Source organism: Mustelus asterias, chromosome 5, assembly GCF_964213995.1.
Source record: "Mustelus asterias chromosome 5, sMusAst1.hap1.1, whole genome shotgun sequence".
NCBI classification, from domain to species: domain Eukaryota; kingdom Metazoa; phylum Chordata; class Chondrichthyes; order Carcharhiniformes; family Triakidae; genus Mustelus; species Mustelus asterias.
The window spans coordinates 81682266-81706647 of NC_135805.1; the positions used below are offsets into that span (position 1 = coordinate 81682266).

At 45.3% G+C, this 24382-nt stretch overlaps 1 protein-coding gene across 1 annotated transcript in view; it reads left to right on the plus strand.

Moving 5' to 3' along the window:
* Positions 1-24382, plus strand: part of LOC144493635 (calcipressin-2-like) — a 320920-nt gene that overhangs the window by 257243 nt on the left and 39295 nt on the right. Inside the window, 1 exon segment of the mRNA XM_078212894.1 lies at positions 8010-8181. Within this exon segment, the coding sequence (XP_078069020.1) occupies positions 8010-8181 (172 nt within the window).

Here is a 24382-nt window from a genome sequence, read left to right on the forward strand (position 1 = left end):
CCAATATCATCCCAGTACCTAGGAGGGCCTCCGACTTATGCCACACAACGCCCCACCAGTGACTCAACGGCCGCGGCTGCGGCAGCCCCAAAGTGTTACTTTTGCGTCCTAGCGAAACACCCCCGACAACGCTGCCCGGCAAGGGAGGCGTTCTGCTCAGGGTGTGGAAAGAAAGGCCACTACGCGAAAGTCTGCAGGGCGAAGTCGAAATCGAATAGCGCAGCATGCGACCCAAGGGAAAAGAAAACACGATCGCCATCAGCCGCGTGGGAGTCAAGGGGGCCGCCATCTTGGACACCAGCGACCATGTGTGAGCCCGGGGAGCTGCCATTTTGGACGCCGTCGGCCCCGTGGGAGTCAAGGGGGCCGCCATCTTGGACGCAGCCGACCGCATGCGAGACAGGGGAGCTGCCATCTTGGACGCCGGCTGATGACTCTTCGGGATCTATGGTGGCAGCGATCCAGCTGGGCCAGTCTCGTCCACATCAGCTCGCCAGGTCTATGATGGACATATAGGTAAACGGCCGTGAGGGAAATTTTTTGTTTGACAGCGGGAGTACGGAGAGCTTTATCCACCCCGATACTGTGCATCGCTACGCCCTTTCGGTACGGCCAGTCAAACAAACCCTTTTACTTGGCCTCAAAGTCCCGCTCCGTGGATGTCATTGGGTACTGTGTGGTGACTCTTACCGTTTGGGGTACCGATTACGCAAATTTTAAGCTCCTGGTGCTCCCACACCTCTGCGCTCCCGTACTCTTAGGCCTCGATTTCAAGACACATCTTAAGAGCGTCACGCTACAGTACAACGGGCCCCTTTCCCTGATCTCGGTCTGCAACCCTCAGTTCCTGGACTACCCATTGCGCACCACCTGTGGTCTTTCGACCCTCCAAGTCACCCCTCCATCGCTATTCGAACACGTCACCCCCGATTGTAAGCCCATTGCCACTAAGAACAGATGGTACAGTGCGGGGGACGGGACCTTCATTAGGTCCGAGGTCCAGCGGCTCCTGACGGAAGGGATCATTGAGGCGAGCACCAGCCCCTGGAGAGCGCAGGTGGTAGTGGTCAAAACTGGAGAGAAACACCGGACGGTCATCGATTATAGTCAGACCATCAACCGGTACACGCAGCTGGATGCGTATCCCCTTCCGCACATATCCGACATGGTCAATCGGATTGCGCAATATAGGGTGTTCTCCATGATCGACCTCAAATCGGCCTACCACTAGCTCCCCATCCGCCCGGAGGACCGCAAATATACAGGTTTCGAGGCAGATGGCCGCCTCTACCATTTTCTTAGGGTTCCCTTCGGCGTCACCAACGGGGTCTCGGTCTTCCAGTGTGAAATGGACTGAATGGTGGACCAGAACGGGCTGCGGGCTACGTTTCCGTACCTGGATAACATCACCATCTGCGGCCATGATCAGCAGGACCATGATGCCAACCTTAATAAATTCCTCCGTACGGCCGCTCTCCTAAATCTGACCTACAATAAGGAGAAGTGTGTCTTCCGCACTCACCACCTCGCCATCCTGGGATATGTGGTGGAAAATGGGGTCATCGGCCCCGATCCCGACCGCATGCGCCCCCTTATGGAACTCCCCCTCCCAACCACGCTTAAAGCACTGAGGAGATGCCTGGGCTTCTTCTCATACTACGCCCAGTGGGTCCCTAATTACGCGGATAAGGCCCATCTGCTTATCAAATCCACCCTTTTTCCCCTGTCGGGAGAGGCCCGCTCGGCCTTCAACCGCATCAAGGCGGACATCGCAAAGGCCACGATGCATGCTGTGGACAAGTCAATCCCCTTTCAAGTGGAGAGTGATGCGTCTGACTTCGCCCTGGCCGCCACCCTCAACCAGGCAGGCAGACCCGTAGCCTTCTTCTCACGAACCCTTCAGGGCTCGGAAATCCGACACTCCTCAGTCAAGAAGGAGGCTCAGGCCATCGTCGAAGCAGTGCGACACTGGCGCCACTACCTAGCTGGCCGACGGTTCACCTTGCTCACGGACCAACGTTCAGTGGCTTTCATGTTCAACAACGCGCAGAGGGGCAAGATTAAGAATGATAAGATACTGAGGTGGAGGATTGAGCTCTCCACCTACAATTATGATATCTTATACCGACCCGGGAAGCTCAATGAGCCTCCAGACGCCCTGTCTCGCGGAACATGTGCTAGCGCGCAGGTGAACCAACTACGGATTCTCCACAATGACCTCTGTCACCCGGGGGTCACCAGGGTCTATCATTTTATTAAAGCCTGTAATCTGCCCTATTCTGTTGAGGATGTCCGGTCTATAACCAGACACTGTCCGGTCTGCGCAGAATGTAAGTCGCACTTCTATTGGCCGGATCGGGCACACCTCATAAAAGCCACCCGCCCTTTTGAACGCCTCAGCGTCGATTTCAAAGGGCCCCTTCCTTCTTCTGACCGCAACATCTATTTCCTCAACGTGCTAGATGAGTACTCCCGATTCCCCTTTGCCATCCCCTGCTCGGACATGACCTCAACCACGGTCGTCAAGGCCCTGCACGGCCTCTTCACCCTGTTCGGGTACCCCAACTATATCCACAGCGACCGGGGATCCTCATTCGTGAGCGATGAGCTGCGTCAGTACCTGCTCTCCAAGGGCATAGCCTCAAGTAGGACTACCAGCTACAACCCCAGGGGTAACGGACAGGTGGAGAGGGAGAACGCGACAGTCTGGAAGGCCGTTCTTCTAGCGCTACAGTCTAAAGGCCTTCCAGTCTCCCGCTGGCAAGAGGTACTCCCCGATGCACTACACTCAATCCGGTCCCTCCTCTGCACAGCCACCAACGCCACCCCCCATGAGCGGATGTTTGCTTTCTCGAGGAAGTCCTCCTCGGGAATCGCACTACCGTCGTGGCTGGCGTACCCAGGCCCAGTTCTGCTCCGGAGGCATGTACGACCCCATAAGTCGGATCCCCTAGTTGAAAAAGTCCAGCTCCTCCATGCCAACCCCCAATATGCCTATGTGGCATACCACGATGGGCGGGAGGACACGGTCTCTATCCGGGACCTGGCGCCTCCGGGTGCCCCGGAGCCCACGATGACCCCACACCCCTAAATCCCTCTGTTCAGGTAGCACCAGGTCCACTTACATCTTTGCCTATTGTACGCAGCTCGCCTGAGCCCCCGGAGTCACCACGCAGGACCAGACCAGAAGGGACGACGGCGGATTCGAGCAGCTCCACCCTGCCATCGGAAGCAACCCCCAACTGGTACTGCGGCGGTTTCAATGACTAGTCAAGCCGCCCGACAGGCTGAACCTGTGAAGGGACGACACCTCACCTCAGCTTGTGACTTTTCTATGTATATATACTCCTGTACATATGGTTCCACCCACTCCACCGGACTCTTTTTTAAAGGAGGGGTGAATGTGGTGAACCACTGTTACTACATGTATGTGCCTGGACACACCCATGCTGCACCTGGCCCGAGACTCCTCCCTTTCCACCTGAGACCCCTCCCTTTCCACCCAGAGTGGGGTATAAAGGTGATGGTCCCTCCTCCTTGCCTCAGTTCAGACCAGGTCAGCTACAAGGGTGTGCCCCTGTTCTCTGTGAATAAAAGCCTATTAGTTTTCCCTCACTCTCAGAAGTCTTTGCGTCGTAATTGATAGTGCATCAGGACGTTATTGCCGATAAGAGCAAAGAGAATATAGGGAGAATGGAAACAAAGGCAAGTGCAAATGTCTCCCCTTCTTATCCCCTACTTACACAATCACAAAACCATTGCACTTGGCATTTTGTAACCTAGACTCTTTTTGGAGGTGTCTTGGAGCCACAATTCTAACACATTCCATTTTTATAATTATGAGCTGGAAAAACAACCAGTCATCACTGGCTGTGGCCCAGAACGAGTCAGCATCCAATAGCATATTGCTGACTAACATTTCCAAGCCCCAGCACAACTACATGTATCTCAAAGGATGCAGTTAGTGGACTTGAGGAGGTAACATTGAGCAAGTCAGAATGTATATATTAGAATGGAGAAGCAAGTGCTCATGGTAGAGGAGCAGCAGGATACTGTTGCTCAGATGCCCATATAAATGTTATGAATGGCTTCCTGTATTTTGGAAATTCAGTGAAGTGAATTTGTACAAATGTATCAAACTTGCACTGCAATTCAATGGAAAATGAATTGCAAAAATTGCCATGCTTAACAATGCTTCAGTCACTTGTTTGGTACATATATGTAGGAAGCAAATTGGTTGATACTGCGGATATCCCCACATTAGTTAGGAAAAGAACGGAAGCACAACAGTAGAGGAAGGATGAACCTTGGCTACCACTGGCAGTGGCATCTCTATTTTTAATTTGCACTGACCCAAGAAAAGGACAGTGATGAAAGACAGCAAAAAAAGGAAAAGAAAACAGAAGAACAGACCGAAAATGATTAAAATTTGTTTGTCCCTGTTACACGGAGCTTATTTTTGGCACCACATTTAAATCTGTGCATGCGACCTTGGCTAGGACTTGCACCAGTAGATTAGGAAACAAAAACATTTGCTGGAGATCTTTGTCTCAGTCCAGTCTGAATGCACACTGTTCAAAAGAAGACCATGTGGATGTAACAGCAAATCACAGAATCAGCGCTGGAGGGGTTTCTCAAAGCTGATCAGGCGAGATTGCTGTATGGCCAATTTCATGGATTTATTAATTTCACCGGTGGAATTATATTGCTCGTGGGATATTATAACCTTTGGGGTAGATTTTATGGGTGGGATTTTATGGCCTCGCTTGTCCTGAAACCGTAAAATCCTGCCCGAGGTCAGTGGACCTTTCCATGGTCCACCCCCCGCTCCGATTCCTGTGGCAGGCGGGACGGTAAAATTGCAGCCTATGAATTTGTGCTCCCATTGTGGAACATTACTTTCGAGGAGCTCATATTGAAAATTCTGTGATTTGGTGGAAAGTATGCCAACCTGCCAGTGCCACAACAAATGATCCTTGCCTTAAATTTCTTTGACACCATACCTACGTCATCGCAACAGATCAAATACTGGACTCAGAGGGATCCAATATTGTCCAGAGTTAAGCATATGGTTCTTCATGACTGGTGTTATGATAGAATAAACAATGAAAACATTATTGTGATAACCCCCATGAGGTCCATGGGGAATCATTGATTGATCTCCTTGTGGGGCTTGTTGAGTATGAGTTCCCCTAGTAACAGGCCTGCTGAACTGTAATTCCAGGCAGAGACTAGCATGTATACGCCACGGTAGTGGTTTTACTTTGCATTCTATAAAAAGTTATGTTCCTTTCTCGTCATGCTTCCTAAGTCATTCACTTATCAAACAAAGATGGTGTCCTTCTATGGGGAGCGAGGGTGGTTGTTCCCATGCCTGGCAAGAAGTTATTATTGGAGGAACTGCACAGCATGCACGCAGGAATGTCCGAGATGAAAATGTTGGCTTACAGCTATGCGTGGTGACCTGGGTTAAACATAGACATAGAAAGCATGGTTAAACACTGTGACCAATTCCAGGTACAACCAAAGTTACCATCAGCAACCCCAATGCACCCTTGTGAGGAGCCAGGTCGTCTGTGGGTGAGACTCTACGTTGATTTTGTAGACCCATTCTTGGGCACAATGTTCCTATTTATAGTGGTCACGCATTCAAAATGGCTACACATCTATGAAATGAAATCCATGACCTCTTTTGCAACAGTGGAAAAGTTTAGGCAAACCTTTGCCACCCATGGTTTGCCAGAATTGTTGGTTTCGGACAATGGGACGGCATTCACCAGCAAGAAGTTCCAGCATTTCATGTCGTCAACTGGCATTAAGCATATACATATTGTGCCGTGCCACCCCTCCTCGAATGACTAGCTGAGAGGGCTGTGTAAACCTTTAAATCAGCCATGAAAAAGCAACCACCAGCATTCCTATAGACCAGATTAGCACATTTTTTTGTTACCTATAGAACAATGCCCCACATGACCACCAGAGTAATTCCTGCTGAGTTGCTGCTGGGTAGGCATATTCAAACCAGATTGAACCTGGAGTTTCCAATTTTGACGGGGAGGGTGGAAGCAAAGCAGAGTGTGTAAAGTATACATCATGATTCAACAGATCCTGAGAGAACATTCAAAGTGGATGATCTAATATATGCTAAACATTTTGGGACTGGTCACAGTTGAGTCCCATGGGTTAAGTTTAAGTTTATTTATTAGTGTCACAAATAGACTTACATTAACACTGCAATGAAGTTACTGTGAAAATCTCCTAGTCACCTCACTCCAGCGCCTGTTCGGGTACATTGAGGGAGAATTTAGCATGCGCAATGCACCTAACCAGCACATCTTTGGACTGTGGGAGGAAACCAGAGTACCCAGATGAAACCCACGCAGACAGTGGGAGAACATGCAGACTCCGCACAGACAGTGACCCAAGCCGGGAATCAAACCTGGGTCCCTGGCACTGTGAGGCAGCAGTGCTAACCACAGTCGTGGCCAGGATGGGTTCAGCATTGAATGAAGTTGAAATTCAAGGTAAATTATTGAAGAAGCATCCCGATCACTTGATAAGAAAGGACTCACCTGGAGAACCAGTGGGGCAGTCCGCTCAGAATGTGCCCACCAGTGATGTTGTTGTGGTTGAAAGCAGTATGGAAATGAGACAGCCTGAGGAAGGGTTGTGTAGAGTTCCTGTGAGAACTGGAGAAGTGATCTGCACTGATGCACCTTTGGAAGTCGGAAGTCCAATTTCTGAAAGTCAATTTACCCCTGTTATTGTGAGACCTCCTGTTCAGTTGTGTCGCTCCCAGAGGGAGAGGAAATCCCCTGACAGAGTGACTTTATTATGGACTATGCTAAATAATTAATTTATGGTGTTATATTGTAAATAGTTGAACATTTGTTGGAATGTGTTAATAAGAAAATTAAAGGGGAAGGGATGTAATAGTGAGACAAAGAACAAAGAAAATTACAGCACTGGAACAGGCCCTTCAGCCCTCCAAGCCTGCACCGACCATGCTGCCCGACTGAACTAAAACCCCCTACCCTTCCGGGAACCATATCCCTCTATTCCCATCCTATTCATGTATTTGTCAAGACGCCCCTTAAAAGTCACTACCGTATCTGCTTCCACTACCTCCCCCGGCAACGAGTTCCAGGCACCCACTACTCTCTGTGTAAAAAATCTGCCTCGTACATCTCCTTTAAACCTTGCCCCTCGCACCTTAAACCTGTGCCCCCAAGTAATTTTAAGGTGTACAGTAATTGTCCACAAGATATTATACTTTGTGTGGTATCTATGTCAAGCCCAATCCTACCCTTACCCAATATCCACAAGCACTCATTTTCCAGCAGGTTTCACTTGCTAGTATTTAGCAGCAGAAACACAGCATACCATTTCCCCTCCCAAGCCACATTTGTTGCTTCAGTTGTGATCAGCTACCTTGGGATTGTGAAAGTAATTTTAATAGAGACCCGTTATGAGCATGTAGGGTGCTTTTATAATCCTCAAGAATATAAATTTAAAGTCCCACGTGAGTATTCTTAATTTCAAACTCCAATTTGAACCCATCATTTGCGAGTCATAATACTGAAGGAACTTTTTTTATCTCTGTAACGCAAAATAAGCATTATAAAACATAATAGTGTGTAACTTTTGCAAGATTAATGAATGGAACATGATGGTGGAGCGTGTTCAAATTCTCAATATGCGCTGCTGCTGGATGAAGACCCACTTTAGAAGTGCAAAATTACCTGATATACATGTTCAAATTCATCATCAACCACCATATTGAAGTAAAATCTTGTCAGATTGTTTTTAGTCCTAAACATAATGCTTTTCCGCAGCAGTGAGATAGAATGTGGAAGCTGGAAAAAGTAATTACCTCTGGTTTCTAGCTGGAAGGACCAGGCTTATAATGTAACATTGAAAATAGTTCACACAAACCTTGGAAGTGAATGGCTGCTGTCACCTGATACACTCTGCATTATGGTTTAAACAGATGTCAATTTATTTCCCAGGTTCAAAATCAAGGTCCAGATGGAGATAATCTGCATCTTGCCCCTCCTCAGCCAGCAAAACAATTTCTCATCTCTCCTCCAGCATCACCGCCTGTGGGCTGGCAACAAATTGATGACGCCACACCAATCATCAATTATGATCTCCTCTATGCAGTGGCAAAACTGGGACCTGGTAGGTTTTTTTTCCATCTTTCAGAATTGCTATTAAATAATAGCAAAGTTTTGCATTTTGCAAAGTTACACTTAGTGTATAGTATCACTCTGTATAGATTTACAAGCCATAAGAATAAGAAACTACTTTGTAGAGAAGGAAGATGAGGACAATGACCTTTTTAACTGAGAAGTGTCTTACATTCACGACTGGTCATTTCATATCTTCTGCATTGTATTCTCTACAAAAATGATGTTTTTTTTACCTGCCTCATGGCCTGCCAGGTTGACTGCCAAGCTGGCATTGCCAGGGCAGGCCCTCAGGAGAGGCCCATGGGGAAGGTTCCGCTTATGTGTGGTGGGGGGGGGGGGTGCGCTCATGGATGCCGGTGAGTGGAGGGCAGAGGGGGGTGCCCTGCCCTGTCAGAGTGACGGCATAAACCATTCCCCCAGATTCTCTGTGCACTGAGTGCTAGAAAATCTGGAGTGAAAATGCCAATGTGCATCTGGAGAGATACACACCAGTTTACAGTCTAATTGTCATAGTCTCCTTCAATCTGAATCTGATATTCTGCCAGATTTTGGGAAAATCTTGCTGATGATTTTTCATTCCATAGGCTCTCTTTTCTAATATTGGGTCATTTCATTTGTCCTCTGATTTTTCCACATCATCCCTGACTACTTGGCTTCAGATATTCTGGTCAGCAGCAAAACTTCCCATGCATTTACTCTGATCCCGGTCAGCTTGAGATCTTGCAAATATGAGCGACTTGTTGGTGTCGTGCTGATAACAAGCTTGCCATACAACATTTCCATTTGGTGCACATAACCCAGCCATTAGAATCATCGCTGACTTGACAGCAAGCATGTTGGGGATCCTTGGATACTTGTGGAATTCAATTTTTAGTACTCTGTTCTTGCCAGGAGATGCCCAGTATTCACTTGAAGCAGATGGAAGCTATTCAGCAACTTTCTTTGACTTGCATAAATTGTCCGTGCTTCAGTACTGTGAGGAAGGTTGCTGAGAACACAAACCTGGTACACCCCGAGATTTGTATTTCCAGTTAGTTTGCTATTGGTCCACACTCATCTCCTCAACTTTGACATGACTGCTGTGACCTTGGCAATCTTGGTGCTGATTTCTGCATTAATGGACAGGTTTCTGTTAATTGTTGATCCAAGAAGCTGACAACAACCTCCAGAGTGAGGTTGTTGATGGAAGGTGGAGTCACTACATCCTGGCCCATAACTTTAGTCTTCCTGACAATGATTGTCAGTCCAAGCTCCTTGTAGGCCCAGGGAAACTCATCTACAGACTGCTGCAGGTGAACTGCAGCATGGGATGCCAGCATTTCATCATTAGCAAACAGCAACTCATAGAACATAGAACATAGAATAGTACAGCACAGAACAGGTCCTTCGGCCCACGATGTTGTGCCGAGCTTTATCTGAAACCAAGATCAAGCTATTCCACTCCCTATCATCCTGGTGTGCTCCATGTGCCTGTCCAATAAACGCTTAAATGTTTCTAAAGTGTCTGACTCCACTATCACTGCAGGCAGTCCATTCCACACCCCAACCACTCTCTGCGTAAAGAACCTACCTCTGATATCCGTCCTGTATCTCCCACCACGAACCCTATAGTTATGCCCCCTTGTAATAGCTCCATCCACCCGAGGAAATAGTCTTTGAACGTTCACTCTATCTATCCCCTTCATCATTTTATACACCTCTATTAAGTCTCCCCTCAGCCTCCTCCGCTCCAGAGAGAACAGCCCTAGCTCCCTCAACCTTTCCTCATATGACCTACCCTCCAAACCAGGCAGCATCCTGGTAAATCTCCTCTGCACTCTTTCCAGCGCTTCCACATCCTTCTTATAGTGAGGTGACCAGAACTGCACACAATATTCCAAATGTGGTCTCACCAAGGTCCTGTACAGTTGCAGCATAACCCCACGGCTCTTAAACTCCAACCCCCTGTTAATAAAAGCTAACACACTATAGGCCTTCTTCACAGCTCTATCCACTTGACTGGCAACCTTTAGAGATCTGTGGATATGGACCCCAAGATCTCTCTGTTCCTCCACAGTCTTCAGAACCCTACCTTTGACCCTGTAATCCACATTTAAATTTGTCCTACCAAAATGAATCACCTCCCATTTATCAGGGTTAAACTCCATTTGCCATTTTTCAGCCCAGCTTTGCATCCTATCTATGTCTCTTTGCAGCCTACAACAGCCCTCCACCTCATCCACTACTCCACCAATCTTGGTGTCATCAGCAAATTTACTGATCCACCCTTCAGCCCCCTCCTCTAAGTCATTAATAAAAATCACAAAGAGCAGAGGACCAAGCACTGATCCCTGCGGCACACCGCTAGCAACCTGCCTCCAATCCGAAAATTTTCCATCGACCACCACCCTCTGTCTTCGGTTAGACAGCCAGTTACCTATCCAATCGGCCAACTTTCCCTCTATCCCACACCTCCTCACTTTCATCATAAGCCGACCATGGGGGACCTTATCAAACGCCTTACTAAAATCCATGTATATGACATCAACTGCCCTACCTTCATCAACACACTTAGTTACCTCCTCAAAAAATTCTATCAAATTTGTGAGGCACGACTTGCCCTTCACGAATCCGTGCTGACTATCTCGGATTAATCCGCATCTTTCTAAATGTTCGTAAATCCCATCCCTAAGGACCCTTTCCATCAATTTACCAACCACCGAAGTAAGACTAACCAGTCTATAATTACCAGGGTCATTTCTATTCCCTTTCTTAAACAGAGGAACAACATTCGCCATTCTCCAGTCCTCTGGCACCATCCCCGTGGACAGCGAGGACCCAAAGATCAACGCCAAAGGCTCTGCAATCTCATCCCTTGCCTCCCACAGAATCCTAGGATACATTTCATCAGGCCCAGGGGACTTATCGACCTTCAGTTTATTCAAAACTGCCAAGACATCCTCCCTCCGAACATCTATTTCCTCCAGCCTATTAGCCTGTAACACCTTCTCTTCCTCAAAAACATGGCCCCTCTCCTTGGTGAACACTGAAGAAAAGTATTCATTCATCACCTCGCCTATCTCTACTGACTCCATACACAAGTTCCCACTACTGTCCTTGACCGGCCCTAACCTCACCCTGGTCATTCTTTTATTCCTCACATAAGAGTAAAAAGCCTTGGGGTTTTCCTTGATCCGACCCGCCAAGGACTTCTCATGTCCCCTCCTAGCTCTCCTAAGCCCCTTTTTCAGCTCATTCCTTGCTAACTTGTAACGCTCAATCGAGCCATCTGAACCTTGTTTCCTCATCCCTACATAAGCTTCCCTCTTCCTTTTCACAAGACATTCCACCTCTTTTGTGAACCATGGTTCCCTCACTCGGCCATTTCCTCCCTGCCTGACAGGAACATACCTATCAAGGACATCCAGTATTTGTTCCTTGAAAAAGTTCCACTTTTCATTAGTTCCTTTCTCTGACAGTTTCTGTTCCCAACTTATGCCCCCTAATTCTTGCCTAATCGCATCATAATTACCCCTCCCCCAATTGTAAACCTTGCCCTGCCGTACGGCCCTATCCCTCTCCATTGCAATAACAAAAGACACCGAATGGTGGTCACTATCTCCAAATTGCTCTCCCACAACCAAATCTAACACTTGGCCCGGTTCATTTCCCAGTACCAAATCCAATGTGGCCTCACCTCTAGTCGGCCCATCCACATATTGTGTCAGGAAACCCTCCCGCACACACTGCACAAAAACTGCCCCATCCAAACTATTTGACCTACAAAGGTTCCAATCAATATTTGGAAAGTTAAAGTCCCCCATGACAACTACCCTGTGACCCCCACACATATCCATAATCTGCTTAGCAATTTCTTCCTCCACATCTCTATTACTATTTGGGGGCCTATAGTAAACTCCTAGCAACGTGACCGCTCCTTTCCTATTTCTAACTTCAGCCCATATTACCTCAGTGTGCAGATCCCCCACGAAGTGCCTTTCCGCAGCCGTTAAACTATCCTTGATTAACAATGCCACTCCTCCACCTCTTTTACCAGCTTCCCTACACTGAGTGAAACATCTATACCCCGGAACGTCCAACAACCATTCCTGTCCTTGTTCTACCCACGTCTCCGTAATGGCCACAACATCGTAGTCCCAAGTACCAATCCACGCCCCAAGTTCATCTACCTTGTTCCGGATGCTCCTTGCATTGAAGTAGACACACTTCAACCCACCTTCCTGTCTACCAGTACCCACCCTTGACCCTGATACCATCCCCAATACCTCACCACCCTCACTGACTTCTGGACTACAACTCCCTTTCCCACTCCCCTGACAAATTAGTTTAAACCCCCCTGAAGAGCCGTAACAAATTTCCCTCCGAGGATATTGGTGCCCCTCTGGTTCAGGTGCACCCCGTCCTGTTTGTACAGGTCCCACCTTCCCCAGAACGTATTCCAATTATCCACGTATCTGAAACCCTCCCTCCTACACCATCCCTGCAACCACATATTTAACTGCACTCTCTCCCTGTTCCTCAACTCGCTATCACGTGGTACCGGCAACGTACCAGAGATGACCACATGTTTCGTCTTGGCTCTCAGCTTCCAGCCCAGCTCCAGAAATTCCTGCTTTAAATCCCCGTCCCTTCTCTTACCTATGTCATTGGTACCAATGTGCACCACGACTTGTGACTGTTTCCCCTCCCCCTTCAGAATCTGGAAAACACGGTCTGAGACATCACGGACCTTGGCATCCGGTAGGCAACATACCATCCGTGAGTCTCTTTTGCTGCCACAGAACCTCCTATCTATCCCTCTAACTAACGAGTCCCCAATAACTATCGCCCTCCCGCTCTCCCCCTTTCCCTCCCGAGCCACAGAGACGGACACAGTGCTGGAGATCCTCTCACTGCGGCTCCCCACTGGTATGTCATCCCCCTCAACCGTATCCAAAGCGGAATACTTGTTGCTAAGGGGAACGACCACCGGGGATCCCTGCACGGACTGCTTCCTCCCAGCCCCTCTCACCGTCACCCATCTGTTTTCAATCCTCGGAGTAACTGTATTCCTAAAGCTTGTGTCTATGGCCATCTCTGCGTCCCTGATGATCCTAAGTTCATCCAACTCCAGCTCCAGTTCCCTGACACGGTTTTGGAGGAGCTGCAGATGGGTGCACTTCCCACAGGTGTAATCAGTAGGGACACTGTCGTCGTCCCTCACCTCAAACATAGTGCAAGAGGAACATTGCACTGCCTGCACACCCATCCCCTCTAGATACCTTGCCAGTACCAGGTAGAAAGTGCAAAAATGAATTCAACTCACCCCTGCTCGCCCTTTCAGCCTAAGCCCTGTGAGCCAAAGTCTTATAGCTCACACTCTGCTTCCCACACACTCCCCTGCCCGCTCCCGACGCTGCCCGCTGTATACTGCAGCCTACCTTTTATACTTCACGCGCTTAAAAAACCCTTCCCAGACTCCTTTGCTGCCCACTTCTAGTTTTCACTTTAAACTTGAAAAACTGCTGTTAAAGTAAAGGCCAAAAAAATACACACACTACCTGACTAATTAAATAAATAAACAATTCAATTAATCCAATTAATCTCTCACCAGCACTGCTGCCTTCAATCACCCCTCTCAGCTTGCTCCAGTGGATCAATGAGGGGGAACCTCCCAGGTAACTGACTTTTAAAGTTAAAATAAAAACCCTTCCCAGACTCCTTTGCTGCCCACTTCTAGTTTTCACTTTAAAAATGAAAAACTGCTGTTAAAGTAAAGGCCAAAAAAATACACACACTAGCTGACTAATTAAATAAATAAACAATTCAATTAATCCAATTAATCTCTCACCAGCACTGCTGCCTTCAATCACCCCTCTCAGCTTGCTCCAGTGGATCAATGAGGGGGAACCTCCCAGGTAACTGACTTTTAAAGTTAAAATAAAAACGCTTCCCAGACTCCTTTGCTGCCCACTTCTAGTTTTCACTTTAAACTTGAAAAACTGCTGTTAAAGTAAAGGCCAAAAAAATACACACACTAGCTGACTAATTAAATAAATAAACAATTCAATTAATCCAATTAATCTCTCACCAGCACTGCTGCCTTCAATCACCCCTCTCAGCTTGCTCCAGTGGATCAATGAACTAGGACATTATGCATTTTGGTCCTGATGCACTGTCTTAGCAACTTGAACAGGGGTTGCTTGTAGATCCCCTCATTTTGAGTCACCAAAAGCATACAATCACAGCATGGAGAAAAATATACCAAACTGTATTGGCATTAGGACCCAGCCCTTATTTACCCTTTACGAATCTTAAAACCATCTAATGTTGCTCTGTTATAAATGACAGAATTGTGCATGTTCTCATAGAAAGGCAAGGAGTCTAGGTGGGGCTGTCTAGTTTCCAGAACAGTTTAAAGAATCCTTCTCTACCAATGAGATCAAAAGCCTCTGAGAGGTCTGTGAAGACAGTGTAGAGTGGTCAGCATTGTTCGCAGCAACTCTGCTGTAATAGGCAAAGTGAGAAAATCATGTTGATCTGCCAACTCTGAAGCCACACTGAGACTTTGGGTTGACGTGTGATGTCCAGGTGTGCACTCTAGTCAGAACAAAGACCTCCCACATGATACTTGACAAGATGATGCCTTGGTCATTGTTATAGTCTCCTTTGCTTTAGCACAAGGTGATTAAATTTGTATTATGCATGTCTTGAGGCACAAATTTTTTCTTAAGCAGAATCTGGAAAGGGTGAAACCATGATCAGACAGGTAACAAGGCTGGCCCATTGCACTTGGGGTGTGCTGGCACCTGTGGTGGTGGTCTACCCAGGCTAGGGTAGAGTAAAGGATCAGGGCAGCTAATGAAGTCAAACCAAGGCTTTACTTGATGCAATTTTTCAAAGTATCTCAGCCTGTTGGTTAAGATGAAGCATTGGGTTAAGCCCGGGATGGGGTGCAATGCCTCATCCTGTCAGCTTGGATCTTTGTCCCTTATGTGGATCCATATATTGGATTCAATTTGAATTGGGTTTTTTTGGATGGAATAAAACTACTGAAAGCTATCAAAAAAAAGCAAAGGAGTAACAGTTCATGGAGATGCTGCAGCAGTGCCAATTTTCCAAATTTGATGATTTCATATCCAGGAACTTAACCACTGGCAAGATGCTGAGCTCTATTATGGCAGGTTCACTGTCCAGCTTCTCCATGATAGAAGCCTGGAATGGCATTGAGAGCTTCTTCAATGACATTGTTCTCTATTGCATAGCGTTAAAGAGAGTTCTCCCCACAACTTTCCATCCACTTGCTACGTTCAGTAATGATCATCCCAAACTTTGTCTTCAAGAAGGCTGATTTGGCTGTTGCTGGGCTTGTGACTTTCTTGATTGCCTCATACATCCCTCTAGCATCCCGGGATTCAGCAGTAGATTGTTTGCTGTTGCAGAGTTTCAACTCGTATTGATTGGTTCAGTGCCGCACAGTCTGTTGAGACTTGATTCCGGCAACTCAGAGAGCACCTAGATTTTGTTTACTGGCGACTTGCTTGTGGTTCTTGAGGGCTCCACTCTTGGTTGCAGTAACTGGCCCCATTTCAGTCCAACAAGCCTCAAACCAGTCAGTATTCCTCTGATCTCTTTTCCCGTAAGCAGTGAGTGCAGAGTTATGGATGATGTTGTGCAGATGATCCCACTTTGACGCTACATTCTAGTCTTTGGCGTTGTTGTCCAAAAAGCCTGTTCAAAAATGTTGAGGAACATAGGAACTCCAGGGTTCTTTCTGGATCAGTTCTAAGGCAAGTGTTGATCTGAGGACAACCTTTTTATAGGAGTGGTATAGTTTCCTTGGTTGGGGCCTGACCTTGCTATATACCAGGTCAGTGTCACAGTCAGCCACATGATACCTATGAGTCAGGAGGACACTGTTAGACCTGGTTATGATTAAATCCAGCTGGTGCTAATAGCATGATGTCAGATGCCTCCAGGACACCTTCTGAAATGCCCTGCATGAGAAGTAGCTGTTCATCACACACAGTCCATGGTAACAGCATAGTTCCAGCAAACTCTGTCCATCTTCATGCACCCTGCCAATTCCCTAGTGCCCTCTGCATATTGACCAAGCTGTCTAGTTGGTACCCACCCTAGCATTGAACTGTCTCAGAAGGTATATCCCTCCATGCTGGGAATTCTGCTGATGGCAGCATCAAGTGCCTCAAAGTATTGATCCTTCATATTTAGGGTGAATGTGAACATCACGTGGCTGAGGAACTGGTGCAGGGGGCAGGGTTTCCAATTCTTGGATCATTGGGACCTCTTCTGGGGCAGGTGGGACCTGTACAAGAGAGACGGGTTACACCTAAACTACAAGGGGACCAATATACTTGCAGGGAGATTTACTAGTGTTATTGGGGAGCGTTTAAACTAGATTTGCAGGGGGATGGGAACCAGAGTGCCAGAGCAGATAGTGGAGCAGGGGTAAAAAGACAGGTTAGTTCAAGCAAAATCACAAATGGAAGGGTTGAGTGTGGTGGAAATAATCTTTTGAGGTGTGTCTATTTCAATGCCAGGAGTATTGTGGGGAAGGCAGATGAGCTGAAGGCGTGGATAGACACATGGAAATATGACATGGAGCGGAGGAGGTTGAGAGGAGACTTGATAGAGGTTTATAAGATGATGAGGGGGATAGATAGAGTGAACGTTCAAAGACTATTTCCTCGGGTGAATGGAGTGGTAACTAGGGGGCATAACTATAGCGTTCATGGTGGGAGATATAGGAAGGATGTCCAAGGTAGGTTTTTTACTCAGAGAGTGGCTGGGGTGTGGAATGGACTGCCTGCACGGATAGTGGAGTCAGAAACTTTAGGAACATTTAAGAAGCTATTGGACAGGCACATGGAGTACTTCGGGATGATAGGGAGGAAATAGCTTGATTTGGGTTTCAGACAAAGCTCGGCACAACATCGTGGGCCAAAGGGCCTGTTCTGTGCTGCACTGTTCTATGTTCTATCAGGGCATACATGCACTTGAGGCTAACTGGGCCATGTTTGTTGACAAGTGAAGAGTAAGAAGTTTCTCTGATCCTTCAGTGAGACATTCAGTCATTGCGAGTAGATTTATTTTTATTGTGAAACCCACTCCATGTTCATATTTTACCTCTTGAGTTTCCCCCTGCCAGAAGAATGGGTAGTGTTTCACTTTAAGGGATCCACTTTGAGTGAGCTTCGTTTCATGCAGCCCAGCAATATTTTAAAACGTCATCCTTTTAAAAAATTTGTTTTGAAAAAAATGCCTTGATAAACTCAAAAGTGGTAAATTTTAAACTTTCAAAGTGGCAATTCTCGCAGTTTGACAAATACAGCTAAAATGGGTGTACAACAAAATAACATTTTAACGGCCATATCAACCACTACCTGTGAGTCACCCAATTTTAAATTACTGAAAATGACTTAAAAAATAGACAGAATCATTTCCTGGTTATAATTGGACGCAGAAGCCAGTTTCTTAGTAAATTTAACAGAAAAATATCTTGGGTAAGCTTTTAAAACCTGTTTCCTTGCATGCAAAAGAACAAGTTAATTTTAAGAGGCTCCTCAAAGGCATGAAACACACGCAATTAAAGGAAACTCTCAATGGTGATATTAATTCATCCAGGGGCATGGCCAGTTTTGAGGGTACGGGACCAGCTTCTATTGTGCAATATTTTTTAATTAGCAGAGAAGATCGCAGGAACTTCAGTTGCATTGAACTTAATTTATGTTTAAAATTCTGCGGTCTTTTGTGCTGGATTGACCCAATTTTGTCGTGACCCGTACTGAGAAAATTACCACAAATGAGCAGAAACAGTTTAATCCGATGCAACCTTTTAACTTGTGATATTATTATAAAACAGACACAATTCTATGGAAGGAGAACAGCTGAAAATGGAATATGTCATTCAGTATAGATAGGATAAAGCACAGCTTTATGTGAATGAGAACAGTTTTGGTCGAATAGATGAAAATTCTTGAAAATAATGTTACAAATACATAGCTAATGTAGTCTTAAGAAATGTCATGCATCTTTTCATCTGTGCTAATTAATTTGATTTGCTTTGGCTTCTGTTAATAATACTGGGGCTCAGTTTGGCATCATGCCTATAGCCTGAATGATGGAACATTACACTTTGTCTCCAAGTTGTTAAATGTGCTACATAGCTAACCTCATGAAATGCTTACTTAATTTATTTCCCAAACAAGACTCCAACATAGTTCTGACTCAAATAATATTAGCTATGTTCAATTTGAAGTATTTAATGAACAACTGGATAAGATATGACCATTCGTAATTATCTAGCTGTGAGTACTACACATACTTCCATTCCATTGGGTAGTTACATAGTAGCCATCACTAAATGCCTGATCATATTTTACAGCATAAACTTTCTGCTCGGCAGTTGTATTAGTGGAAGTGAGGCAGATGAGCCCTTCAACACACCTCAGAAATGCTTGCCTGCTTCCAGTTTTAGGAGCATTAATATATAGGAGGCAGGGTTCCTTGCCTCTTCCAGGGAGTCGGGCACTTTGGGGAAGTATATTGCGCTGCAAGGTTCTACCACAGTGAAAAGCAAGAGGCATCTAGCACTTGGAATCAATTTTTTGGCCTCCTTACCATGTTAATTTTTCCTGATGAAACCTCAGTATGGCCATGCTCTGAAAAATAATTAGTCTCCTCTTCGCGATTTAGGCTGAGCTCCTCTTACCAACATCTGAATACACAATTATGGTACCTGCGGTGTAAGTTGTAGGAATCTCAGTGGAGGCTGTGCTTCCCTCACTTTCATTATTTACCATGTGAAGACCCACAAATGGGCAGGCATAGGTCACAGCCCCCTGGCCCCCTTATCTGAGGTTTGCCAGTAGAAAGAAACAGGGAACCGGGGATATGTTGTAGCATTAAATATTACTGCCATCACCTTTTAGTACAGCAAAGTGAAAATGTAGCTCAAAAGACTCTGCAGCTGTGACATTTACAATTTCAAGTGCTGAATCAGGAGGACAAAGAAGTCTGGTTGCAGTCACAGGCCAACAAAGACAGCCTCTCATTCATCCTGCACCAAAGGGATATTTTATCTTCTGCCTCTAAATTAAAGTTATAATAGGAGCATGTCTGTGAGTTAAAGAACAGATTTAGATGTTGATATAAGATCAGCTTTCTTCCCAATAGTTTTCCTGCACTGATCGATTTTAGCAAGGCTTAAAAGAGATTTCAGAGTTAAGCTTCATGGAATAATGAATTGTGCTGCAGTTTCACAGTAATGAAAGGTTGCACCATGATAATTTTGGATGATTTTGAAATGGTAGTCTAGGGCTTTTTGATATCTGGTATTGACACTGGCCTTTCATTGAGTTGGAGAAAAGCTCTGAAATTTGATGTAACTAAATTTTGACTCTGCAAGCAAAACAGCAGAACCCAACATTGTTTAAATTATCTTTAAACTTTCTTTGATAGGAAATAGGTTTTGGATTCATTATTGTTGTCCATTGTTGTGTGCGTATGGTGAAGGTTTACCGCAGGAGTCAATTTAAAAACAACCTCGGATTTCGAATGATGGAAGGCTGTCAGACCCAATGAGCTCCACATCACATTTTGTCTGCCTTGAGCAGAGTTCAGTCTGTGGGTGCTATGGTTAATAGCTTCATACAGTTCCTAGTGGACATGGGTTCAAAGAGGAAAACTTTCCTTCATTTGGCAATCCCACTCAGATAAATCACAAGATGACTGAAATGGAAGATACTTCACTAGTACAGAGGCTTGTTTGGTATCCTCTCGCACATTAAGCAGAATTTAGTGGCCGGAGCAGTGGGCCCGTCCATTGGCTGGACAGCTGGTGGCAACTCCACTGTTCCAGCAGGGATGATTTCGCACTGCATTTTCTGGTGCAGGTCAAATGCCCTGCTTCTGAGACCTGTCAGTCAATCAAAGGCGGGCAGCTCTCTAATACAAAAAGAGCCACTGGGAGCAGTGACCACTCCAAGTACTATAATGGAGCCAGAGTCTCTGGATTAAGGTGAATGGAGCATTACGTCCTCTCTTTTTCCCTTGGGTAATAGTTGGCAGGCAGATTATCAGCCTGTCTAAACAGAATCATGAACTCTCCTTCTGTGGCCATCAAACTCTGGAGTGGGGCTTGAGCCCACTGGATTCTGGTTCAGAGGCAAGGCTACCGACAGAGCCGTAAGACCTCCTATGCTGGTGGTGAGACCCATTCTTCGAACCTGTGGTAGAGTGCTGTATCTAACCATGCTGAAGCGGATCTTGGAGTACCTAATGTTGGCAATTCCTGGTTCTATGTGATACTCTGCTAGTGTGAAGAATAGAATAACAACACAGTGAGGATGGCATTGCAATAGTGAGAGCAGCAGTACCCCAAACTCAGAAACATCATCCCATGTCTTGAACAGATAAATTGTGGGACTAAGACTATATGGGGATGAGGCTGCTACAAAGAATTCTCCCTCCCTCTCTCTCTCCACTTGGAATGCTTCAGATTGTTCTCTTCCACCAGGTCACCTGAGTCATAGTGGTAACCTGGTGGGAAATCTGCTGGAGCCTTGGACCTGGGTTTTTACGTCCCAATGCTGAACCAATGGGGATCCCTCCCGTGCCTGTGCTGCCTATATGGCATTTTCTCCATGGTCACCTTTTATTCACAGAGATCACAAAGCCTCAGAGAACTCTGCCTGCTCCTCCAATTATTGAGCCGCAGCCTGTGAGCTGCCAGTGGAACATCTTTGTGACTGTGCTCCCTTCTCTGAGAGGGGCAGTCCACAGAAGCCTTGTCCTCTGACTCTTCCTCCATGCTGCCGTGAGAGATGGTAGGCCAATTCCACACTGACTACACCCCCCCCCCCTGATGAAAAATTCCACTCTGGGCTGGAGGCAGGATCACAGTGCCAGGAAACTTCCCGTCTCCTGATTCCCAACTCCAACATGAAAACAGACCCACTTCCTGTTCCACCTGCTGCCATTTACACTCAGTGGATGAAGAAGGAAAGCATTATAGCTAAATTATCAAAACATTAGTACTTTAAAACTACTTGATATCAAAGTTAGTTGATAGTTTACTGCAACATTTCAACATTTTTTATTGTCCTTGTATCATCATACCACTTCTTACTTTCTTTTCTAGATCTCACATAATTGACTTAAATTACTTTTTTGATTTCTGCCCTCTTCTTTCCCTTCTGAATCATAGAATGCCTTCAGAAGGCCATTCGGACCATCGAGACTGGCAACAATCCCACCCAGGCCCTATCCCTGTAACCCCTCATATTTACCTTGCTAATTTACCCCGACACTAAGGGGCAATTTAGCATGGCCAACCAGTCTGGACTCTGGGAGGAAACCGGAGCATCTAGAGTAAACCCATGCAGACACGGGGAAAACGTGCAAACTCCACACACTCACCTGAGGTGAGGAATTGAGCACAGGTCTTTGGCACTGTGAGTCAGCAGTGCTAACCACTGTGCCACCATGCTGTCCTCTCACATTGCTTTCTCTTTCCCTCCAGCTTCTCAGCACTTTACATTTTCACTCTTTGCCTGGCCTGCTATATCCAATTTGTGAGGCAATCTGTGCTCATTGTGCTCTCTCTTGATCAGAATTTTAGGCCCAAGGTATCTGTTAAATAAGTGATGAGGAACAGTTATTTATGGAGAAATAATGGGTTGTGAGTATTAGCATAACTTGGCAATCACGGTTCACCATCATCATTAATATTATGCGGTTTAAATAATTACAGAAAGTATTGTTGACCTTGAATAAACCATTTAGTAAGAATTTTTCCCATTGTTTCAACTTTATCCCACTAGGTTGATCTGAGGCGTCCTTCCTCAAACATAAAACATGTTTTAATATTATGTAAAGTTTTTACTGAAGCAGTTGCTTAGATAAATAATTCTCTCGATATGCTATCAGATTGATTACTTAATTCACTATATTGCTATTTATGAGTTTGCAGCCCAATGCGCTTGTCATATTTTCCCATAGTTAGTAGTTTTCTACAATTACTTTTTTCAATATATGATCATTTCAGTGTGTGCCACTGAGGTAAGTACTTTTAATGTGAAATACATGCCTCTTCATGTCATAAATCACCTGTGCTATCTACTCCCAATCTCTATCCAGTAACTATCCAGGCAGAGAAAAAACATAAAGTTCTGAGGTAACCCCCACCATTACCAAATAGGCAGCTGATGCTTCCACTGGGGTGATGTTTTGAAAGCATTCTAGCAGTGTGGAGTGTTGTCCACTGGGATCACATATCATACTACTCCTGAAGGATGGTACTTGGTTAATGTTTATAATGTATAGCATGTATAATCCATCAGCATTTACATAGCAAATCTATAAAACAACAAAAATTAAGCCATTGAGTCAACTCTAAAAGATTTGTAGTGGAGTTGACCATTTTTTATCCCAGTAGACTGCATCAGTCTTTTTCACTCAGTTGCGATGGTGTGAACCATTATCGCTCAAACTCCTACCCTGCTATTAATGCAGCCAAGAGGCCAGCCCTGTAAGCCAGGGCTAGTGCGCAGTTAAATTTCCTCCATCTGGCATTACCCTTAATTATTTGACAGTCTCACCAAAAGCTAATGAAATTATACCCAGAAAAAACAGGGCCTCTGAATTAAAATGTTGTGTTCTCCTGCTTCAGCTACTGAACCAAAGTTTTTAATTTGAGGGTTCTGTGGTGGAATGCATTGGCACTGGGTGCACTAAAACTGTGAATGAGCCCAGCGAGCCTTTGTTGTGCTTGTTTACTGGAAAATGAATCATTGCTTTGGGATGCTTGAGCATATATGTCACTCATTAAACTGTTTTAAAGACTGCTGTTCCCACCAAGGTCATGTTTGCCATCAAATATAAGTGCCTCTGGGCCCATTAATAAATACCATTAGCAGACAGATTTCTATTTTAGGAGCATTGTGAACTTGTTGGTAAAGATCAATCCCTGTTAAATAAAGGAAAGGGGGTGTTTAAATTATTGGAGGGAGATTCTACATGCAATGCATTTGGAAATGAAAGGCTCCATAAAAATGAGACTTCTGTTCCCATTTGGCAATATGTCTAACAAAAATGCACTAATTTGCCAATTTCTCTGTTATGCCAAAGTATTGTTTGTTTATTATACATGTTGCAAAAGGTTGTTTAATTGATTTTTGCCTTCAGTTAAAGGATAACTGTGTATAAATTTGCAAAATGGGCATATAATAGACAAATTAATTTCAATATAGGCAAGTGTGACGTGGAGCATTTTGAAAATGTTTGTTAGAATAGACATAGATAAGATGTTTCCACTTGTGGGGGAGATTAAAATTAGGGGCCATAAATACAAGATGGCTTCTAATAAATCCAGTCAGGAAATGCAGGAGAACAGGGATCAGTTGGGGAGAATGAGCTATTTCTGCAATGTAATCTATGTTAAAAGAAAGATAGGGGGATGAATTTCCTCGAGGCTTCTCTCTTTGCTCTTCTAAAACTATGGTGGAAGTTGAATGGGAACCCAGGTTATGTTTGTAAATGGAGGCTTCTGCTGAAGTTATGGCTGTGCCACCTGTGATACTCTGAGGAAATTTGCTCTCAGATAGTCCAAAAATGTTTGAAATATCTAGTCCAGTCAGCTTGTACCCACTATCAAGAAGTAGATAATGCCTGGAAGTTGTTTTGTGGGGGAGGGGGGAAATGTTGGGGAAATCGCAAACTATATTTACATCAGGCAACAGCCCAATTGCAAAGGGGATTTTGATTTTGGAATGTTGAGTTGCTGGCAGTAGACCTAGAGAGGATGCGAGTGCACATGCCACTCTCCAAACTGGATGCTTTTGCAGGCATCAGGCATGGATAGAGTAATTGAATTTCTAGGCCAAGGTTGAAATTAAGTATTGTTTTAAGAAGCCCATTCATGTTTCTAATGGAAAATGCCTGTGTAAACTTATCAAGCTTAATGTTTTTGGGAAATATCTCTTTAATGGTGTTTTCAGTGACAATGGATAGTACAATTTTAGGACACTCCATTACTGTTACTGTGGATAAATATTGGCCCAAAATGGGTCGTGGCTAGGCAACAAATGGCACCTGCTGTTTATTCAATTTGCCCTTGATCATTTAATGTTAATGATATTTTGCTCTGCAAGTTGTTGGAAGTGTGAAATGGAAATAGGGCATTTCAGTGA